This window comes from Typopeltis vanoorti, chromosome 3, assembly GCF_054136105.1.
Source record: "Typopeltis vanoorti isolate ZY-2024b chromosome 3, IOZ_Tvanoo_1.0, whole genome shotgun sequence".
Lineage (NCBI taxonomy): Eukaryota > Metazoa > Arthropoda > Arachnida > Uropygi > Thelyphonidae > Typopeltis > Typopeltis vanoorti.
Window position 1 is genome coordinate 108,734,699 of NC_143551.1, and position 19,652 is coordinate 108,754,350.

The 19,652-nt window shown below is 35.0% G+C and overlaps 1 protein-coding gene across 2 annotated transcripts in view; it reads right to left on the minus strand.

Moving 5' to 3' along the window:
• Positions 1–19,652, minus strand: part of LOC150108458 (pre-mRNA-splicing factor ISY1 homolog) — a 128,989-nt gene that overhangs the window by 34,420 nt on the left and 74,917 nt on the right. For both annotated transcript variants that reach the window (XM_090415861.1, XM_090415860.1), the window contains 2 exons: positions 17,780–17,841; positions 6,184–6,239 (listed from right to left, as the gene is read on the minus strand). In XM_090415861.1, coding sequence (XP_090271987.1) covers positions 6,184–6,239; positions 17,780–17,841 — 118 coding nt within the window. The remainder of the gene's footprint in view (positions 1–6,183; positions 6,240–17,779; positions 17,842–19,652) is intronic.

Below are 19,652 nucleotides of genomic sequence, written 5' to 3' on the forward strand. Positions count from 1 at the left end.
TATGGCTCTGGTATGTGTATGAGTGTATGTGGTCTCCAAGTCTTTGATCAACTGTTTTACAAAGATTATTTCATCAAATGTTTTTGGGATGATGTAATAGTTCCTCTCTTCATGTCAGTAAGCCAGACAGTAAAAAACAGTATGCGCTTGTGTTCTATTCATGGTGTACATGCCAAACGAAGAAAAAATCTGATCTAGACTGCACAATGACCAGCATTTAAATTTTTTATTTATTTATTTTATGAAGTCACCTAACTAATCAAACATTAAAAAAAAAAAAAATGCTGACAGGAATACAAGCCTTATCCCAATTGTGGGCAGCAGTGATTAGGAAGAATGGAGATGTACGAGGGTGGTCTGAAAAGTTCTCAGCCTAGACCACAGATGGCAATGCTATCGGCAAGATTTTTTTTTTTTTTTTCCTAAGTTGATACATCTGTCATAAGCATCCATGTGAAATTGCAAGTCATTCTATCAAGTAGTTTGTTTTATACAGCTGCCTGAAGCAAAAGTGCTGTCTGTATCCCTTGAAATGAATAATGAGTATCGTGCAGTTATAAAATTCTTTGTAAAAGAAGGTTTAACGCTAAAAGAAATTCATTCAAAGCTCATAAAAGTTAATGAGCACTCTTCTCCTTTGTTTTCGACAATTAAGAAATGGGCTGCCGAATTTAAATGTGGCCATACCAGCTTTGAAGATGATCCACATGAAGGACGTCCAAAACGTGTAACAACACCAGAAATCATTGATCAAGTGCACAATATGGTATTGGATGACCGGCAAGTCAAAGTGCGTGAAATTGCTGAGACTATAGGCATTTTAAAAGAACGTGTAGGAAAGGTCATGGCATCAGTGTTTAGGGATGCTAAAGGCATTTTGTTTATTAATTATCTTGAAAAGGGTAAAACAATAACCGGGGAATATTATTGCAATCTTTTAACCAGACTAGACGAAAAAATTCGCGAGAAAAGACCTGGTGTGCAGAAGAAAAAATCATCTTTCATCTTAATAATGCACATACCCACAAAGGTGTTTTGGCAATGGGAAAATTAAGGGATCTGCACTATGAATTGCTGGAACATCCACCCTATTTCCCAGATTTGGCTCCCTCTGACTTCCATCTCTTGCCAAAACTAAAACTCTTCCTTGTTAATCAGCGTTTTTCTTCAAATAAAGAGGTGATTGCAGCTGTAGAGGGGTATTTTGCAGATCTTACTGAGAACCACTACAGGGATGGAATAATGGCGTTGGAGCATCGCTAGAATAAACGTAATAGTCTTAAAAGTGATTACGTTGAAAAATAAAAAAAATTTTGAAATTATTTGTTTTTTCATTGTTAAGCCGAGAACTTTTCATACCAGCCTCATAATAAAGGCCTATAAACATACTGTGTTAATTTAACAGAGGCCATATCATGCAAAAATTGTGAAATGACCATTTCTTCACTAAGAATTTGACTATATAGTAAGATGTGCTTATATCAAATTGCCTTAGTATCTCATAATGCAAAGCATACATCCTTTTGGGTGTGTATAATGCTATGCATTATGAGACGAGCAACTACCCAGACTGGTTTCTACCTTTACTGAGATCTCATCAGTAGAAGTCAGTCCCAGAAGGGATACCAAGGTTGAAATAATGCAGCAGTTACATATTTTCCATGTACAAGTAAACACAGTTGTGAAGATACTTCATGTGCAAACTTTATTTGCTTATGCCTAGATAAAGGATTAGACCAAGAATATAATTTCTTGGCATCTCTTTCTAACAGATTTGATATGAAAACCAATAACAAAAAGAGTAAATGAAAGTGGATAGAACACTAAGAACATCAGCTGCATCCTGAATGGTGAACTTCTAGGACAAGTTTATTTTTCACTTGGTTAGACTATAATAAATTTAGTTTAATCCTTTATCCAAGTGTGAGCAAACAAAGTTTGAGCCTGAAAATATCTTCAGGACTGGGGTAAGGTAGTACAACATCGGGCAACTCGTAGCAAAGGTGGACCAAGCAAACATCACTTTCTATCTCAGTATCTCCCATAATGCAAAACACATCTCCTTGCGGATATGTATAATGCTATGCATTAAGGAAAGTGCCACTACCCAGACTGGTTTCGACCTTTATTGAGGTCTCTTCAGTGGGAGCCAGGCCCAGACGTGGAGATACCAGGCAGAAGCAATAGCGAGGTCATCTTTACCTATAGGAGTTGCCAAAAGGTGTGCTACCTTTTTATTAAATTACTCTGGATTTAGAGAAAGATGTTGAAAATTTATTTTTTTTACTTGGTTAGACTATAATAAATTTAGTTTAATCCTTTATCCAAGTGTGAGCAAACAAAGTTTGAGCGTGAAAATATCTTCATGACTGGGGTAAGGTAGTGTTTTGCATTATGGGAGATACTGAGATAGGAGCGATGTTAGCTTGGTCCACCTTTGCTACGAGTTTCCCAGTGTTGTACTACCTTACCCCAGTCCTGAAGATATTTTCAGGCTCAAACTTTGTTTGCTCACACTTGGATAAATTATTAAACTAAATTTATTCTAGGACTAGTAAAACATTTCGGCTATTGAAGAACAATTTTTTTTTAGCAAAGATGGAAAATTAAATATGAAAACACACAACAGAAAAAGCAAAGCTGGTATGGCACACTGCATAAATTTATATGGAATAAGAGAGAAATTATTCAAAATGCTAAAGTGACTGTGTATGAGACATTTTTCAAATCAATTTTAACTTATTAGTCTGCAAGAGGTTAGAAATATAACAGTTAACCAAAGAATGGAAATCACAAATATTAGAATTCAGAAAAAAATTAGAGTGGACAGATGGCATCAATATAAGAATCATAATAAAAAATGGAGGTATGAATAAGGAACATATATTTAGTATTCAGGAATGTGTGAGCAAAGATAATCTCATGTGATAGGTCATTTAAACAGAAATTAAAAAGATAGGTTAGCAGTAAACTTTCATGTAGTGCCATCATAGTATCATGATACTATGATAGCATATCATATTATCATGACATGCTACTCTCCCCCTCCCCCCAGAAGTTAACATATCAGGAATTTGACAACAATGAGTATACACATACAGATAAATAAAAAATGTATTTATCCCCTTCTCCCCCCCCCCCCCAGATTGTTTGTGTGTCAAAGTTAGATAACAGGGAGATCAAACAGCCTATAATGAATGCAGAGGACTGACCAGAGCTCCTGACCCAATGTTTAATCCTCACCTTCCTATGGTGAATGCCATTATTAGCCACGTGGATAGAAAATTAACAAGGATGAGCTGGCAGATTGGGAGTTAATTGTGCAAACTGTATTATATATTAAATTAATAACAAGCAAAAATATAATGGTAGAACTTGGTCAAATGTCATACTGGTTGAGCTGCTGGCTAAACAACATTTACACGGTTTCCATCAGGACAGGCTAACAGCAAAAAGTCACTGTTAATTTTTTGCTTAATGATGAAAACAGCCAAAGTCAAAAGAAATGAAGACACATATTCCTCTCCCCCGTAAATTCTCTAATGCTTTAGGCATGATTTTGTCACATCAAGAAAGATTCAAAATTCATGCCAACAAGGAGGCTGAAATATTCATTATAATTGCTTATTGTATTTAATAAACTTCTATTCTCTAGACCAGTGTTTCTCAACGTTTTTTGGATCATGCCCCACCTCAACATCTCAAAGATTTTGATGCCCCCCTCTAGCATAACAGTCAGCCAAGTTCTGAAAAAGTATAACATAAATATGTATAAATATGTACATGTACATTTTCAAATTATGCCCCACGTTGAGAAACATTGCTCTAGACAGTAGTATCTTCAAAGCCTTTACATGAAGAACTGAATATAGTCCCCATCAAAGTAAGAAATATTGACAGAAAAGAAGTGGGGCTGATGGAAGAATTACAGAAATACTAATGATGACATAACTAGTTATAAGGCAAAGATTCCTAACACAGATGAGATAATTGATTCTTCATAATAATTCACTACTGCCTGAATATAAAATATTATATTAGGCTATAGAATAGTGTTCAGGGGAAAAGAAGGTGTAGCTCTAGTATTCAACACTAAACCCAAAGATAAACTATTCATTTCATTGGAACATGCTGCTTATTTGTGTAAATGGGACCAGAAAGGTTCTAATAAGGAAGAAGTAGGTTTATCAGATGACTGAGTGGATAATGTCCAACAAACCACCTTTAGTAGTTATCCTACAGAAGGAATGGATATTTGTTTAAGCCTCTAGGTGGTGGAAGATTTTCACTGCCCAGTGTGAGACCACCACCCTATTTATTAGAAGTCTAAAATGGCTTGAAAAGGCTGTATATTGATCTCTAGAATTTCCAGATTTTCTAAATCTTAGTCTGCCAATGGTACTAATGTACTATAGGCTTACAACCTTTCACAACTGGGATTCATGTGTTTAAAAAAGTGGAGAAATATTTTGAGTCACCCATAGGGCAGCTGATATAACACAAAAAGGAAAGGTCGATTCTTGTTGTTGGAGAACTAAAAAAAGAGAGAAGCAATTTCATGGATGTTCCTTACATCCATTTCATCTGCAATGGGTCCAGTTACTGATGGTCGAAGATTATCCTCGACGTGTGGAATTCGCGCAGTGGTTTCTGCAGAAAAGTGCCGTAGACCCGATTTTCCAACTTGTGTTTTGTTCAAGAATGAAGCTTCATTTACCCGCGAAGGGGTCTTCAATGCTTATGTGTGGGCCAATGAGAATCCACACGTTGTGTGATCCCATGCTGCACAACAACGCTTCACCATTAATGTATGGGCAGGTATCGTTGCTGACTGTTTAGTCGGCCCATACCTGTTATCACCCCAACTGGACTCCCAGAAGTATCGGATCTTTCTGGAAGAAGTTCTGCCGGATTTACTGAACAATGTCCCAATGACTACGTATCGACAGATGTGGTTCCAACACAATGGGCTCCAGCCCATTTTGGCATTTCTGTGCGTCAGTATTTGCACAGGTCCTTTGGGGCTCGATGGATTGGGCGTGGTGGACCTGTCGCATGGCCCCCATGCTCACCTGATTTATCGAGCATTGATTTCTTTCTGTGGGGACTCTTAAAGCTATAGTGTACGAAATGCCTGTTGCTTCTAACATGGACCTCGTGGCAAGAATCACAATTGCCCATGGACCTCGTGGCAAGAATCGCAATTGCCACTGCTAATATCTGGGAAACTCCAAGTATTTTCAAAAATGTACGGAAATCAATGTGCCGTTGGTGTCAGGCATGCATCACTGCTAATGGTCGTAACTTTGAGCACCTGATGTGAAACCATATTAAGTATCCAACTACTATTGAACTGTTCAGTTATGCCTAATAAAGCTTTTTACACTACTTACTGCCTCACACTACTTACTGCCTCATGTTATTTCTGTATCTGTGTTCCTGTTAGTACCTTCCGGTGGCGGGTACATACATACATACACACACACACACACATTAATATATATATATATATATATATATATATATATATTAATCTAGATCAGACTGTGTAAATATTCCCTTTCGATTTAATTAAATTGTTTGTAAACAACACATTGGACTGATTCTGCTGTCAATGCACTATCCTGAAAATTTTGAACCTGCATAAGATGAACTGTAAATATAATCAAGCCACGACTGATTGAAGGTAAAGATTAATGTCAGTAGGGAATGCTAACAATATCTGCTTTGTCTTTAGTTTAAAATCTTATATTCTTACTCAATATACATAGTCTAACTGGCAACCGTAAAACAAATAAATTTGTTAAACTATAGGGTGTGAGAACATAACATCTAGTAGAAATAAATAAATGCCAACAGCAGATAGTTAAGGCAGTCACCCATTCACAAGTTTTGAATATTAAGTGAAAGAACAACAAAGACAAAGCAGGGCTGAGAAATACCTAACAAAATATAACAGTACCAGCTATGAGAAAATGTGCATTATTAATGATTGATTTTACTCGAAATAGTTCTGGAAAAATCAGATGGTATAAAAGAAGGAAATGAAACAGCTAATAAGGCTTCATGAACTTTGGATTTAGTTTCATAAAAATCAAAGTAGTTCTTTTTTTTATTTAATACTTCATAAGCACATTAAATGCTTTTAGTACTATTTTCACTTATTACGATCTATATACTTACGCTCCTGCTCAAACAATTCTCTCACTCCTGGTAGGTCTTTTGCTGCTCCAAAATACCTTGAAAATTACAACATGAATTATTTATGCATTATGATAAATAAACATGACAAACTAAATTTAAATAGTTGCGCACAAACTACAAAATCTCTCTCTCTGGAAGGTTCTTAAAGTGCTAGGTTTTTTTTTAAAAAAGTTTTATAACAGGGTGGGAAAAATTATACAAAATTGATAAATTTTACACCCAACATTTCCTTGCACTCTCATGACCTGTAGAATTTATACACTAATATTCAAGAGGATAAAAGTTTGAAATGTGGATTAAAAAACTTAATTAAGATTACATTTAAAATGAAGATTAAGATTTTTGTAAAAAATGATAACAAAAGAACTGTCACAAATAACACATTTTAAAAGAACAAATGAAGGGGAAGGGAAAATGGCATGGGATATTAGAAGAAGCTGGACATTTTAACCACGAATTTTTAGACAGTGATTCAGATGAATAATATCAAAGAAAGGTATTTCTAGAGATGGCCTGCAGAAAAAACTATCTGTATCTATCTAGCTGTGTGATGTGCTTAAATTGGAATACAGTAGAATTGGGAAATAGAAAACTAATTTTATAATAAGAGTGGCAATAATATAAGCTACATTTACTAAACTATGGCTATAGCTGCAAGCTATTGTAAGATATTACATAACCTAAGCTACTATAAAATAGTTACATTTACAGTTGATACTACTGCTGAAAAAAAAAGAATATTAATAATAATTAATTTAAGAATATCCATTAGTGTAGCTATTGTTCTACAAGGGACTGCACGGAGTAACTTGCAGATTGCACCCAGACTGTATTATAAGCTGAGTAAGGTCTACAAAACTACAGCAGTTTTCAGGCATTATTGGTAGCCTGCCTCTATATGTGTCATGAGTGACAGCAGCTTCATTTATGTCTGAATATGGCCTGTTCCACTGGGACTTGTTCTATTATCTTAGGGACAATTCTACTGAGGATGAGCCTTTCTAAGAGCTTATAACAGACACTAAGCAGGGTGACTGAGTTTGTTGTTGGTTTTTCCTGGTTTTAAGATGGGGATAATTTTTGTCCTCAAACTCTTTCGGAAGTCTACCAATCTGTCAGAGAAGAAGCAAGCCAACCACTGTCGGGCTTTTTGGCCTGACTTCAACAGGAAATAGGGATGAATCCTATTGAAACCTGGAGCCTTGATTGGTTTCATATCCATTAGAGCAGTGTTAATATCTTCAAGAGTGAAAGGTCATGAATCTGATGGTCTGTTATTTTTCAAATATGTAATTTCTTTTTTTATTTGAAGAGTGTGTTGTTTGTCCTTGGCAGTATATCTTGATGTGTTGATAATATGTGATGCATACTGAGTAGGAGAAATAGCTGATTGTTTCCAGACAGTCAGGGTGCCACTACCTAGTTTTCTTAGAAAACTCCATGCTTTTCTACTGGAGTGATGAAAATTGAGTCTTTCTACTGTCTCGGTCCATTTCTTCTATCGGTTGGTGTCAAGGCCACGAACGAGTTCATCTGCAATGTCAGGGTTACCACACTCTAGGTATTCTTGATACAGGTTATCATCATCCCACTGAGGATGAGCTTTTTCTAGGAGCTTATAACAGACACTAAGCAGCTAATTGATCAGTAATTTTCTGGTTCATTGTTGTTTTTTTCCTGGTTTTAAGATGGAGATAATTTTTGTCCTCAAGCTCTTTCAGAAGTCACAAGGAGGATATACTCCTTGTGGAAACCTCTTGGTATGGTCCTTACCTATAGCTAAAATAGCTCCCATAAACCTCTTCTAATTATTGCTTGTTGGAGGAATCCAATGGACACATTTGTCAAGATAGGCAGCAAATGTATCCCAGTTGGTTTTCTGGAAGTTCCAGTGGGGATGTTGGATGAATCTGAAAGGGGGTACCTGCAGACCTACCTCTAATATAATTGGTCTATGTTGGCTTTGCAGAAAATTGGAGAGAACTCTTCTCGACGTAGGTAACAGTCATCCATTGTTGTCCTGAGTGAAAAAGCAGAGGTCAGGGTGTACTCCCTGTTCCAAGCTGCTGACCTGAAGGAAGATCTGTCTTTTTTTTGCATCAAAAATTAGGTGCAAGTTGTGAATTTCTGCCCATTCAGTCAAAGTCTCTCCACATTCATCGTTGGAAGCATATTTCCACAGCGTTTGGTGGCTGCTGAAGTCACTTATATACATCACAGGGTGGTTGTGCACTGGTAGAACTTGTGGAAGCCGTTCTACCAGTTGGTATACATATTGGTAATGATCATGTTCTTTCTCTATCTTCGTTGTTATCAGATGCATGCTGCTGACAATGTTGACTGTAATGAGGTGGGAATCTTCTAGGTGGTAAGTGGCAAGGCCGTGTGCATGATGGTAAGTGGCTCCAATGATAATGTAACCAGGAATCCGACCACTGCGGCGGAGTTAGTCCTCATCCTTACAGTGAGTCTCTTGAACAAGAACAATGTCAACATTGTTGTCATATAAAATATTTGGGAGGTATTCACATTTTGCTCTACATATACCCTTGATGTTAATTTGGCAAATTCGGACAACAGGTCCAATATGTCTAGTCATCTTTCCCTTATGACTAATTCATATTTTCGAGTTCATGTGTACCCTGACCAAGAGATCGAGAATATAGTCTGTTTGCCAAGTCTCTCTAGCTTTTTAGCATTATCCAGAGTGTACCACAAGCAGGCGAGCTAGAATTGCATCCCTATACTATAAATACAATATACTACAAACACAAAGCATTTTTGTTGCATAATTTTTTTTTTTTTTTAAAGTAGCTTAATGATATGATAAGAAAGCTACATAAAATAGGCCTATAGCTGTAATACATTATTAAAAATAATTTTTGAAATTAAAAAAAAAAAATGTAAGTAGTTTAATGATGAGAAAGTTAAACACGCTTATAGTTTAGCATTTACACTAAAGGAACCTCTCTCCCTCTTTTATGCAACATATAAAATTTTACAACTAACAAAAGAAATGTCTTCTTTCAAAACAGTTGAATTACTCTTTATTCACTACTTAGAACTATTCTCCATTCTTGTATAATTTCTTTGTGAAATAATTGAAAATATATTCCACTTATTTTACAGTCCAGCACTGCAATGGAGGCAATAATACCTGGTTCTCTTCTAATACTGTTTCTTGCATAAACATGCAATTTCCTCATGGGAAATGTTTTCTTCTTAGCAATGGATACACTCTAGGCAATGCTCTGCCAACTTACCTGAAATTCTATGTATTGGATCTTCTTTAGGAGAACATAGTGATTGATGATTTCGATATATCAGAACCAAAGAAATTCAGAAAACTATTTTTTATGCAATACAAAGTTTATTGATAGATAACTATGCATTATTCGATTCGCATTTCATGAATCATCATCAATGTAAAACACTTTGAAATCAAAAAAAATTAAACATCATAGAGATATGGAGAATGAAATCTTTCTTTATATGCAGTCGCGAGGCAGCCAGGTAAAAAAATTATACTATTAGGATCAGTTGAAGTGTACGTGAGTATGATTATAATATATATACACACACAAAGAGTAATTAAAATTAAAGTATCCCTGTTTAAGGCCTTGTGGAGTGTCACCCAATGACCCACTGCTAAACTTTGTAGGAATACATTGCACAGCATGCAGAAGCAATATCTGAGAAAAAAAATAGTTCCAAGGGGAGTTATGAACATCAAATGCATGGGATTTGCATATCACGCAACTCAGCAGGTGCCAGGAGAACTTAAAAAGATGAATATGGGTTTTTCCACTTAATTCTGTTTGTTAATAATGACCACAAGTAATAGCATTAAACTTGTCCCAACATGCTTTGCCCATGAAGCAGTACCACCTATAAAACTGCAATGCTGTTGCTGCACTCCACAATTTCGTCACCTGATAAATGTCAACAAGATCAATTATTTCCATGTGCTCTGTGATGAATGATTAGTTGCTATGAAGAAATGGGATCATTGGGAGTTAGACCTGGCAGAGGTTGCAAACCAATCAGTCAGGACAAGTGAATGAAATTGCAACTGCTGTTGTGGTGCAGACCATGAATAACAGCATTGGTTCCTGCAGTGCATGTTCTGTATCAAGACACATGGATGTGTCATACACAACAGTCTGCAAAATTCCACAGAAGATTCTGCATTTCCATCCATTCAAGAATGGATAAAAATATGCAAGAACTGCACCTGCAAGACTTTCTGAAAGTCTTTAACATTCCTTGTTTGAGTGGAATTGGATGCTGCATGGTCATGGATGATTTTTGTATGGAGATGAACCTCTCTTTCACCTGAACAGAGCTGTGAACATCCACAAATGCCAGATATGGGCTATGCAAAACCTGCATGCAATCCAACAAATTTCTTTGCATTCAACGAAAATTATTGTCTGGTGCAGGTTTACTGCTTTGTTTATCACTGGACCATTCTTCTTCTTTGAGGACATTTGCCAGTTACTGCTGTGGGGTATTGCAATATGATAAACAATGTTGTGCCAGTGCCTATGCAATTTCATAGGTCAGAGTGATCAGCAGTGAATTTCCTTCTACATGGCTGCCTCGCTCACCTAATCTCCCCCCCCCCCATGATTTCTCAAAGACAGGGTTTACTGGGATCATCCTGATAACTTGCCAGTGCTGATAGATAGCATAATGTAGCATGTGTGCAACATCAGTCCCAAACAGCTGTATTCTGCCATTGAATACACTGTGCAAAGAATGCAGTTTGTGGCATACCAGGAAGAGCAGCACAGCCCTTGAATGCATAATGGAAATGAATAAAAATGTTATTTATATTTGTATTGCTTTTCTCCTTCACACACACACACAGAAAAATTACTACATGTACATTTGGTACATCATACAGCACCACCAGTGGTGGTGCTGTATGATGTACCAAATTTTGGAACTACTCCCCACTCTCAGATATTGCTTCCAAATGTACAATGTATTCCTGCAAAGTTGGATTACTGGGTGGCACTCCACAAGGCCTTAAATAGGGATACTTTAATTCTGACAAACCTATATAAATAAACAGCTTAGTTAATAATTTCCCAGCTTTTTGGCATATAGAGTATTGCTAAGGTTGAAAATCTGTTTATAGAAAGTACTTTGGAACTTTCTTTAAACAGATGCACATATTTATAGGAACATCTATGTTGTAATTTGGTGTCATTCCAAAGGATCCTGTGACTAATATTACTAATCCCGAGTTCTGTGAGACTCAATTTGTTCTTCTTATTAAGACGATAAATTCAATTAGCTCACTATATATATACCATCTCCAAAAGATAAAATTCCATCTCTTCAACTGATCCTAATAGGATCGTTTTTTATCTGGCTGTCTTGCAACTGCATATAAGGAGAGATTCCATTATCCATATACTGCCATTGTTGTTTAATTTTTTGATTTCAAACTGTTTTTATACTGATGATGATCCATGATATGTGAATCAAAATATTTGTAATTAATTCATCTTAATTAAATATTTTCGACTGTGTCTATGTGCTACTTATTCAGAATACAATACAAAAGGCATTGTGGCAACATATGTACAACAATGAAAAATAATTTATTTGTCCATTCCAGTGTTTTTTTTACACAATGATAGCATTTGGAAATTTGACCAGCTCTGTTCACATCTTCATATAATTGTTATAGTCCACTACAGATTAAGGCTTTATTTTTTCAGCTGTTTGGTTTCCTTTAGTTTACTCACATCTTTCAATAGTTGAATATGGATTAAGGGTATTTTTTCTTGCTGTTGTTTGGTTCCCTTTAGTCTGTTACAACTTCATCACAGATAAGTGATCAAAACTATTTTTACCACTTTCTTGTCTCATCACATCACAGAAGCAATTAACTTTTTCTCAATATATATATATATATATATATATTTTTTTTTTTTTTTTTTTGTGCAACTGACAAACTATATGAAACTTCTGATTCAAAATATCTCAAACTACCATAACAACATTCACAATCTATTTCTTAAAGTTTTAAACTTTTTTCGTGTGAACTATATGGAAAACTTTTTAATTACTTTTTTTGTAAAGTAAAATCAAGAGTATGAGATATACACAAAAGGCGAGTTATATTTGAATAAATACAGTAATAGGGCCAAATGATCTGTGTGGGTGACTTCTACTCCTGCTTTCTTTGGACACTAGCTACTCTTTTCACTCTTTGGATACAGACACGTAATCTAAACAAATAACTGAAGTACAGATAACCCTCGTATAACACGGTACTTACACAACACGGTCTACAAATTGTAGTAACCCTTGTTGAATGTGGTTTCGATATAAGACAGTGTACAAACTGTAGTAACCCTTTATATTTTCATACATTTTTCAATGCGTGACTTAAAAATCAAATTTTATCTTTGTTAAATTTGCATCTGCCTGTATCGCGCATGTAGTTATAAGTAGCAAATTTATATTAGGGGAAATACCCTTTAGCACGCATGTACGGCAATTGTTTACTGTATAAAGTATTTATTGTTGAAAATTTTTCTTCTTTTTCTGCCAAGAAAGCGCATTAAAAATTATAAGTGTGTTAATGTCAAGCTGAGCACTTCATTTCCTGGTGCCTCACATACGATGTGTAATGCTTTTTTTTTTATGTAAAAAAAAAAAAAGTTTTATAGTGATGGCCACTTAAGAGTGCTTTTGCGATATGGTTGAAAACAAAATTAGTGAATTAATTGACGGGGGAAAGAGAATTAAATGAGGAGGAACTGGTACAATTAATAGATGATGTCGAACCAAATGGCAGGGAAAGTTCTGCCGAAGATTCTGATTAATCCATTAAAGAATTAGCAGAAGGATTGGACTTGGCAAGAAAATCATTTTATGGATAATGATCTCTCAATGGAGCGCTCCAGAAAATTCACGAGACAACTGGATATTTGTTTAGTTCCATATTATGAATTTCATAAAAATTGCAGCATAGTGGTAAGCAAGGTCTTATTATTGACTTCTTGATAACTAAACCAGTCGAAGTATGCAATTAGAATTATACTAATAATGTCCAAGAGATTTCAAGTGAATGACAACGCCTGGCCACTTGTAAATAAAGAACATCTACGAAATGTTAGTTTTGAAGAGAGTGATGACGATTAAAATATACACTTTATTTTATTTTGCCTAAAACATTTATGTATTATGTGCAATGAAGTTTACGTACAATTTATAATTTTATACTATGTATTTGTTTCATAGTTTATTTGTTTTCTTAACTTACATGAATTACCTAATTTAAATAAAAAAATATTTTTTGTTCAATATGTCATTGTTTATATAATCTTAAAAAAAAAAAACGATTTCGGAACCTAACCCTACTTTTCCTATGTGATCTGAATCTCACATAACACGATTTATATAATGCGGCATTTTTGGGGAACCTAACATCCGCGTTATACGAGGGTTACCTGTATTTACTGGAATGGAGGTCTTTACCTTCCATTCACTGAAAAGCCCAGACTGCTATCTAAACCTTGGTTTTCCAAAAAGTGTGCTGAAGAGTTCAATATGCATAATCTGCATATCACAGGTGGTGCTTAAAACCAGAACTCTAGCATTCCACCCTGCCTACAAGGCAGCATACAGAGGTGCAAAAAAGACCATCAGTCAATTCAAATCTGACTTTGAAAGAACCAAATGTAACACACTTGCAAATGGCAGTCAAGCCTTTTGATCCCTCACAAAAGTCACTGCATGGAACTTCTGTCCATCCATGTTTGCACCTTTCTCATCCATATAGTACAATCATAACATCATCCAGACAAAGATGACCTACTGGTAACCTTCTACATCGATCAAAGCCTATATCCAACGAATCTCTATCAATCCCATTGTGCTAATCTCAGTTCTATCAAAAACAATGGAAAAAGTTATCAACAATCAGTATTCTTCAACATCTAAAAGCTAACTAGTTTATCAGTAACCATCGATATGGATTCTGCCACTCTTGGTCCACAGCGTCTCCTGGTCAACATCATCCATGTGGTCATTCTAAATATTTCCAAGGCTTTTGACTGGGTTTGCAACAAGTCTCCTTACCAAATTACCAATATTGATCTTAACTTCCAGCCTTTGCAAATTGACTGCCAATTTCCTGTGCAACTCTTAACTCTGTACAAATCCCAAATCTGGCCTAACTTAGAATACTGTTCTTACATATGGAAAGGTGCATTAAAAACTATTTCTAAGATACTAGATGCTGTCTAGAAAAGGGCCATTTGGTTAAGTAATGACCCATCTCTTAAAAACTCTTCCAGCTACTATATCATAGATATACCACTGTATTTCTGTATTCTGAATTGGCTAACACCAATCCTAAAACTCATAGATACATGAGCTACTGATCAGCATTCATTCACTGTCCAGCTCCAAAGATGCGAAGCAAACTTCTTGGATTGATATGCTTTTCCAGAGGTATAAGAGCATGAAAGGAGCAAGAAGTCTTCTGCACACAGCTTTTCCCTAAGGACTATAGACTTCAGTTGTTCAAAAAACATATCAATATTATTCCTTGTTAATTGTAGTTTTTGTATCTTGTTTTCTATAAAAGAAATATTAAAATTGATTAAGTTTTTAAAGTTGATGAGCCCAAGTGCAGCAGACTGCCATTATGTTCACAGTAAAATCAGGAGAAGAAAAGACTGGAAATTCATTAAAAACTGTTTATCTGATGAACAGTTTTTATTTTCAACGGTTAAAATTTTTTTCTTTTCAGAGGTTAGAAATGGGGGAACCCATGGCAAGTCCTTTTGGATCCAATATTTGTTCTGAAATAAGAAAAATGTGTTTCCCATTTTAGAAGTCTTACTCTGCCTGGTGAGAAAAGGTTTACTAATAAATCCACTGTATCATCCCTAGGTACATTGGTGAAAAGACTGACTACATCTAAAATTGCTAGGATGCCAGAAGGCTCTATTATTTAAATCTTTTACCTTTTCTTCAATAAAAGATAAGCTATTTTGCACATGCCATGTGTCCACACAACCCTCTCCTGTCTTGGTCAATTTCTTTATGGAAAATTTCAAAACAAACACCATTAAAAACCATCACAAGAAACCAAAACCTTAGCTATGCTAAATTGATAATATTTTCATTATTTGGTCAGGAACAATGGATGACTTAATTCATTTCAAAGGCTATTCCAATAACTTGCATCCCAATATAAAATTCACTCTTAAACTGGAAGATCACAAATTATTACTGTTCCTTAATATCCTTCTCAAAATAAACGAAGGGAAAAAAATCTTGTCCTTTTCAGTATGCAGAAAACCTACCACAACTGAAAGATTTTTACATGTCACTTCAGACCATCAGCCATTAGAAAATATAGACATGATTAAAACATTACGAGATAAAACATATGTCCAGACTGTCAATTAACAGAAATGAACTACACTACAACAGGCATAACCTCACTCTCAATGGTTATGAAGCCAAAAGAATCATTGAGAGTGAGGTTATGCCTGTTGTAGTGTAGTTCATTTCTGTTCTAATGTTGGTTAAGTAATGACCAAGATTTTAAGAATGCATTGCATTCCTAAAATCTTGTTTAAGATTTTAAGACTGCAATGATATTACCTTACAACAAGAATGTTACAAAGTGGCATAGTTGCTCCATGACTACAGCATTAAAGTGACTTTTTTCACCACTATATAACATCTCCAGATTCTTACATCCACCAAAACTTCCACATCATCTCATGAAAAAATCAGGCTTAATCCTACACAAAGTTTATTTTGTTCTGCTTTCATTAAAAATTTAACTACTGACTGCCATGGACTTAGGATATGACACATGCAATGCTACAGAGCATGACACAGCAGCTAGCATTGTTCCACATATATAGTAATTAATTTAATGTTTTGATTTTTTTAAATTCTGGTTACTTATTTATATGTACCAAATGTGAAGTTTTGACATCTAACATGTGTAATTAATTGTTTGTCTCTTTTTTGTACAACTTTTCCTAATACCCCACGACAATGTATTTCTGATGACTTATGAAACTTGTAGAGCTATATTTGTTTAGTTTTATTAAACTCGTTATTTATCTAAAAACATGCAGTCTCAATACCAGAAACTGATATTGAGACTGCAAAGAATTAAAGATTTTTATTTTATAACCAAATAATTCAAACTGGTACACAGATATCATGATCATATATTTTTCCAAAGTGATTTTGATGCCAGGAAGAAATGAATCCAAAGGTGGATAACACAGAAGACAGTGCATGTAATCAATATGCTTTAGCATCTATAAATAAAATTTCATAATTTAAGTATTTATTATCATTTCAAATTGTTTTGCCTATAAAAATGGAATTATAGTGGGGAAAAAAATTTCTTTTTCATTGTTCCTTTCATCTGGGACTAATATTTACAACAGTGAAGTATATTAAATTAATATTACTTTGAATTGGGTTGCAAATAAAAATTATTCTACTTAACAAAAAATATGAAAAAAATTATTATTTCAAACTGGTTTGGCAATAAAACTACAATTATAAAAGGTGGGAGGGGGAGAAAGAAGGATTAAGAAAGTAGACCCTTTAAACTATTTACATAGAATACAGATTTAAACTGTTCACAATAGAATTTTCAAATGTTAGTATTTCTGTTGTTTTTGCAAGAACTATCATGGCGTCTGAAACAAATTTTTCCTGAGAACTCTGTCAAGTAAAAGTAGTTTTTGTAAAAATTGGTCAGTGAGTAGTTAGCAGACTAGCAATCCAACCAACAGGCTGCAGGTTTGAATGTTTGTGGTTGTCTTTAGGTGAGAGATGAATTTCAGTGCCTGGAGTGGGCCCACTGTTCTGCTTATTGAAGGGCTGAAGTGGCTTGAAAAATTCCATGTTTGGAATCTAGAGCAGGGGTTCCAGAACATGTAAAAAACAAATAAAAATACCAAAAAAATATACAAAATTAATAAAAATAAATAAAAAAAAGAGGGAGAGAATTCTTAGCCCATCCAACTACAAATGTACTATAGGTTTACAGAAAAAAAAACCTTTCATGACTGCAAGCTGCATAAGAAGAATCATGCATGAATTAATCTTTCATTTGAGTCATACAATTTCATTCAATTCCACCCAGGCAATCAGAATTATTAATATTACTTCAATTTATTTTGCCAATTCTGTAAATAAAAATATGTTGATTAAAAACAAAACTGAACCACAAACATCCTATATATCATAAATGATAATTTGATTCAATTCAATCTAGCTAGAATGGTATTAGTGACTATAATTTCTACAGATTTTGCTCCTGCACCGTTGTAAATAATCTGAACAAAACAAAAATTCACCATCATCCTGGACTTATATTTGAACACTCTTATTGCTTCTGAAGAAAAAGTTCAATTTTTTATGCATTTCTGAAGAATTCTAATAAAAGTGCTTACTTTACTTGATTCAAGATAATAATAAACAATAAAAAAAGAATGTCTGTAAAAGATTTAATAATGTATAAAGAAGAAAGTAAGATCACAAAAGCTGTTAAACTTACTTATATCCTCTGTCTCCAGGTGCTTCTTTTCCTTCATGATCCAACATTTTTGGACCAACTTTCTGCAAAAATCATTTTTATATTGAGATATGAAGCAGTGAACTTATATACAGGGTGTTCGGGATAAATTTGACATATTTATAATTAATTATATTTTTCCGTAAGTTACATGTATTAACACACACTTCTCTTCATTTAAAAGTTTGGACCCTTCTTCATTCATATACAAGATGTCAGAAAGGATGGATAGCTGGAACCCACCTGAATCATGGAAGAGAATAACTTGTATCATGATGATTCGTGCCCGCCATCAAAATAAGGATATTACGACTGCTGCCCAATGCTCCCTGAATACAGTAAAAACAATCAGGCATGAACTAGAGACTTGCAATGGTGACTACGAGGATGTAGCAAGAAGAAAGATCCCTAGCAGACGATCTGATTGCGTTCGTACAGCAGAATTCCTCGCAAATCTGCAGGAACAGGTGTTGAAGAACCCTGGCATTGGAATTCGGGCTTTGTTCGTGGAGTTGCTAACTGTAGTCAAGCCCTGGATAACAAGGGTAGCCAATGGTAGGCCGTATGTATGGCAGCAGGATTCGGCCCCTTGCCACACCTCTGGGAAAAGTCAAAAATGGTTGTCTGAAAATTTCTACGACTTCACCAGTCCAAATGTTTGGCCTCCAAACTCCCCAGACCTTAACCCCATGGATTATTTTGTATGGGGCGCAGTTGAAAAAGGCACCAATCGCACTTCCAGTAATACAAAAGCCCAGTTAATGGATAAAATTAAAACAGTTTTTGCGGCCCTTCCCAGGGAGACTGTAGCATCAGCTTGTTCGAGGTTCCGAAGCAGAATTGAAGCTGTGATCGATGCTAATGGTGGTTATTTTGAGTAAATCTTGTTGATAGTATTGTAATTAACTCTGCCTGTAATGTTTTTTTGTCAATTCATTAAATTTAATAGATACAAAGAAGATTTTCTTTTTCCTTACGAAACTGTCAAATTTATCCCGAACACCCTGTATATATATATATAAATATATAAGTGCTCTGTGTATGCGTCATTTATATGAATCAAAAAAAAAAATCTGGTAAACAATATGAGAGAAGAGTGTCAAGGTGATGACTCATCCTTCACACATTGACCAAGTGATCTAACCAATGTTCAACATCTTTGCTGCTAATCCCTTGTGCTGACTGACAATGTATTTAAAGCTTGTGTGTGTTTAGCTTATCATGACTCAAATATGCTACTTATACTGTATGTCAGGACATTACTGTGTTGATTAATTATATTGTATTAAGAGAGTTCTATAATTATGTACTTGTAATTGTGAATTACTATTATGAATTTTAATATATTAGTATAAATTAATAACATGCTATGGTGTGCCAGCTGTAACATTAAGATTTTTGGACATCAGTGCCTTAACTAAAATGATAATTAATCTGAAGTGAACTTAAAGACCAGTGTTAATTCATTAAGCATACAACAAGTGATATGGCTACCACCAGTCCACAACATTGACAAAAACCACGAGAAGGAGTGTGTTGAGTTTAAGTGAAAGCACCTTACACATCTTTGCTGGCCTGGTTGGCCAAGTGGTTAGCATACCTGCTCTCCAACCATCAAGTTGTAGATTCGAATTCCACCATGGGCAAATGTTAGCAATTATCTTCAGGTGCGAGATGAATTTCATTGCCTGGTGTTAGACCACTATCCCACTTATTGGAGGTGTGAAGTGGCTTGAAAAAGTTCCATGTTTAGTTTCTAGAGCAGGTTTTCAGATTATGTAAAAAATAAATTAAAAATACAAAAATATATATAAAATTGATAAAAAACATTAAAAAAATCTTAGTGCACTCACGC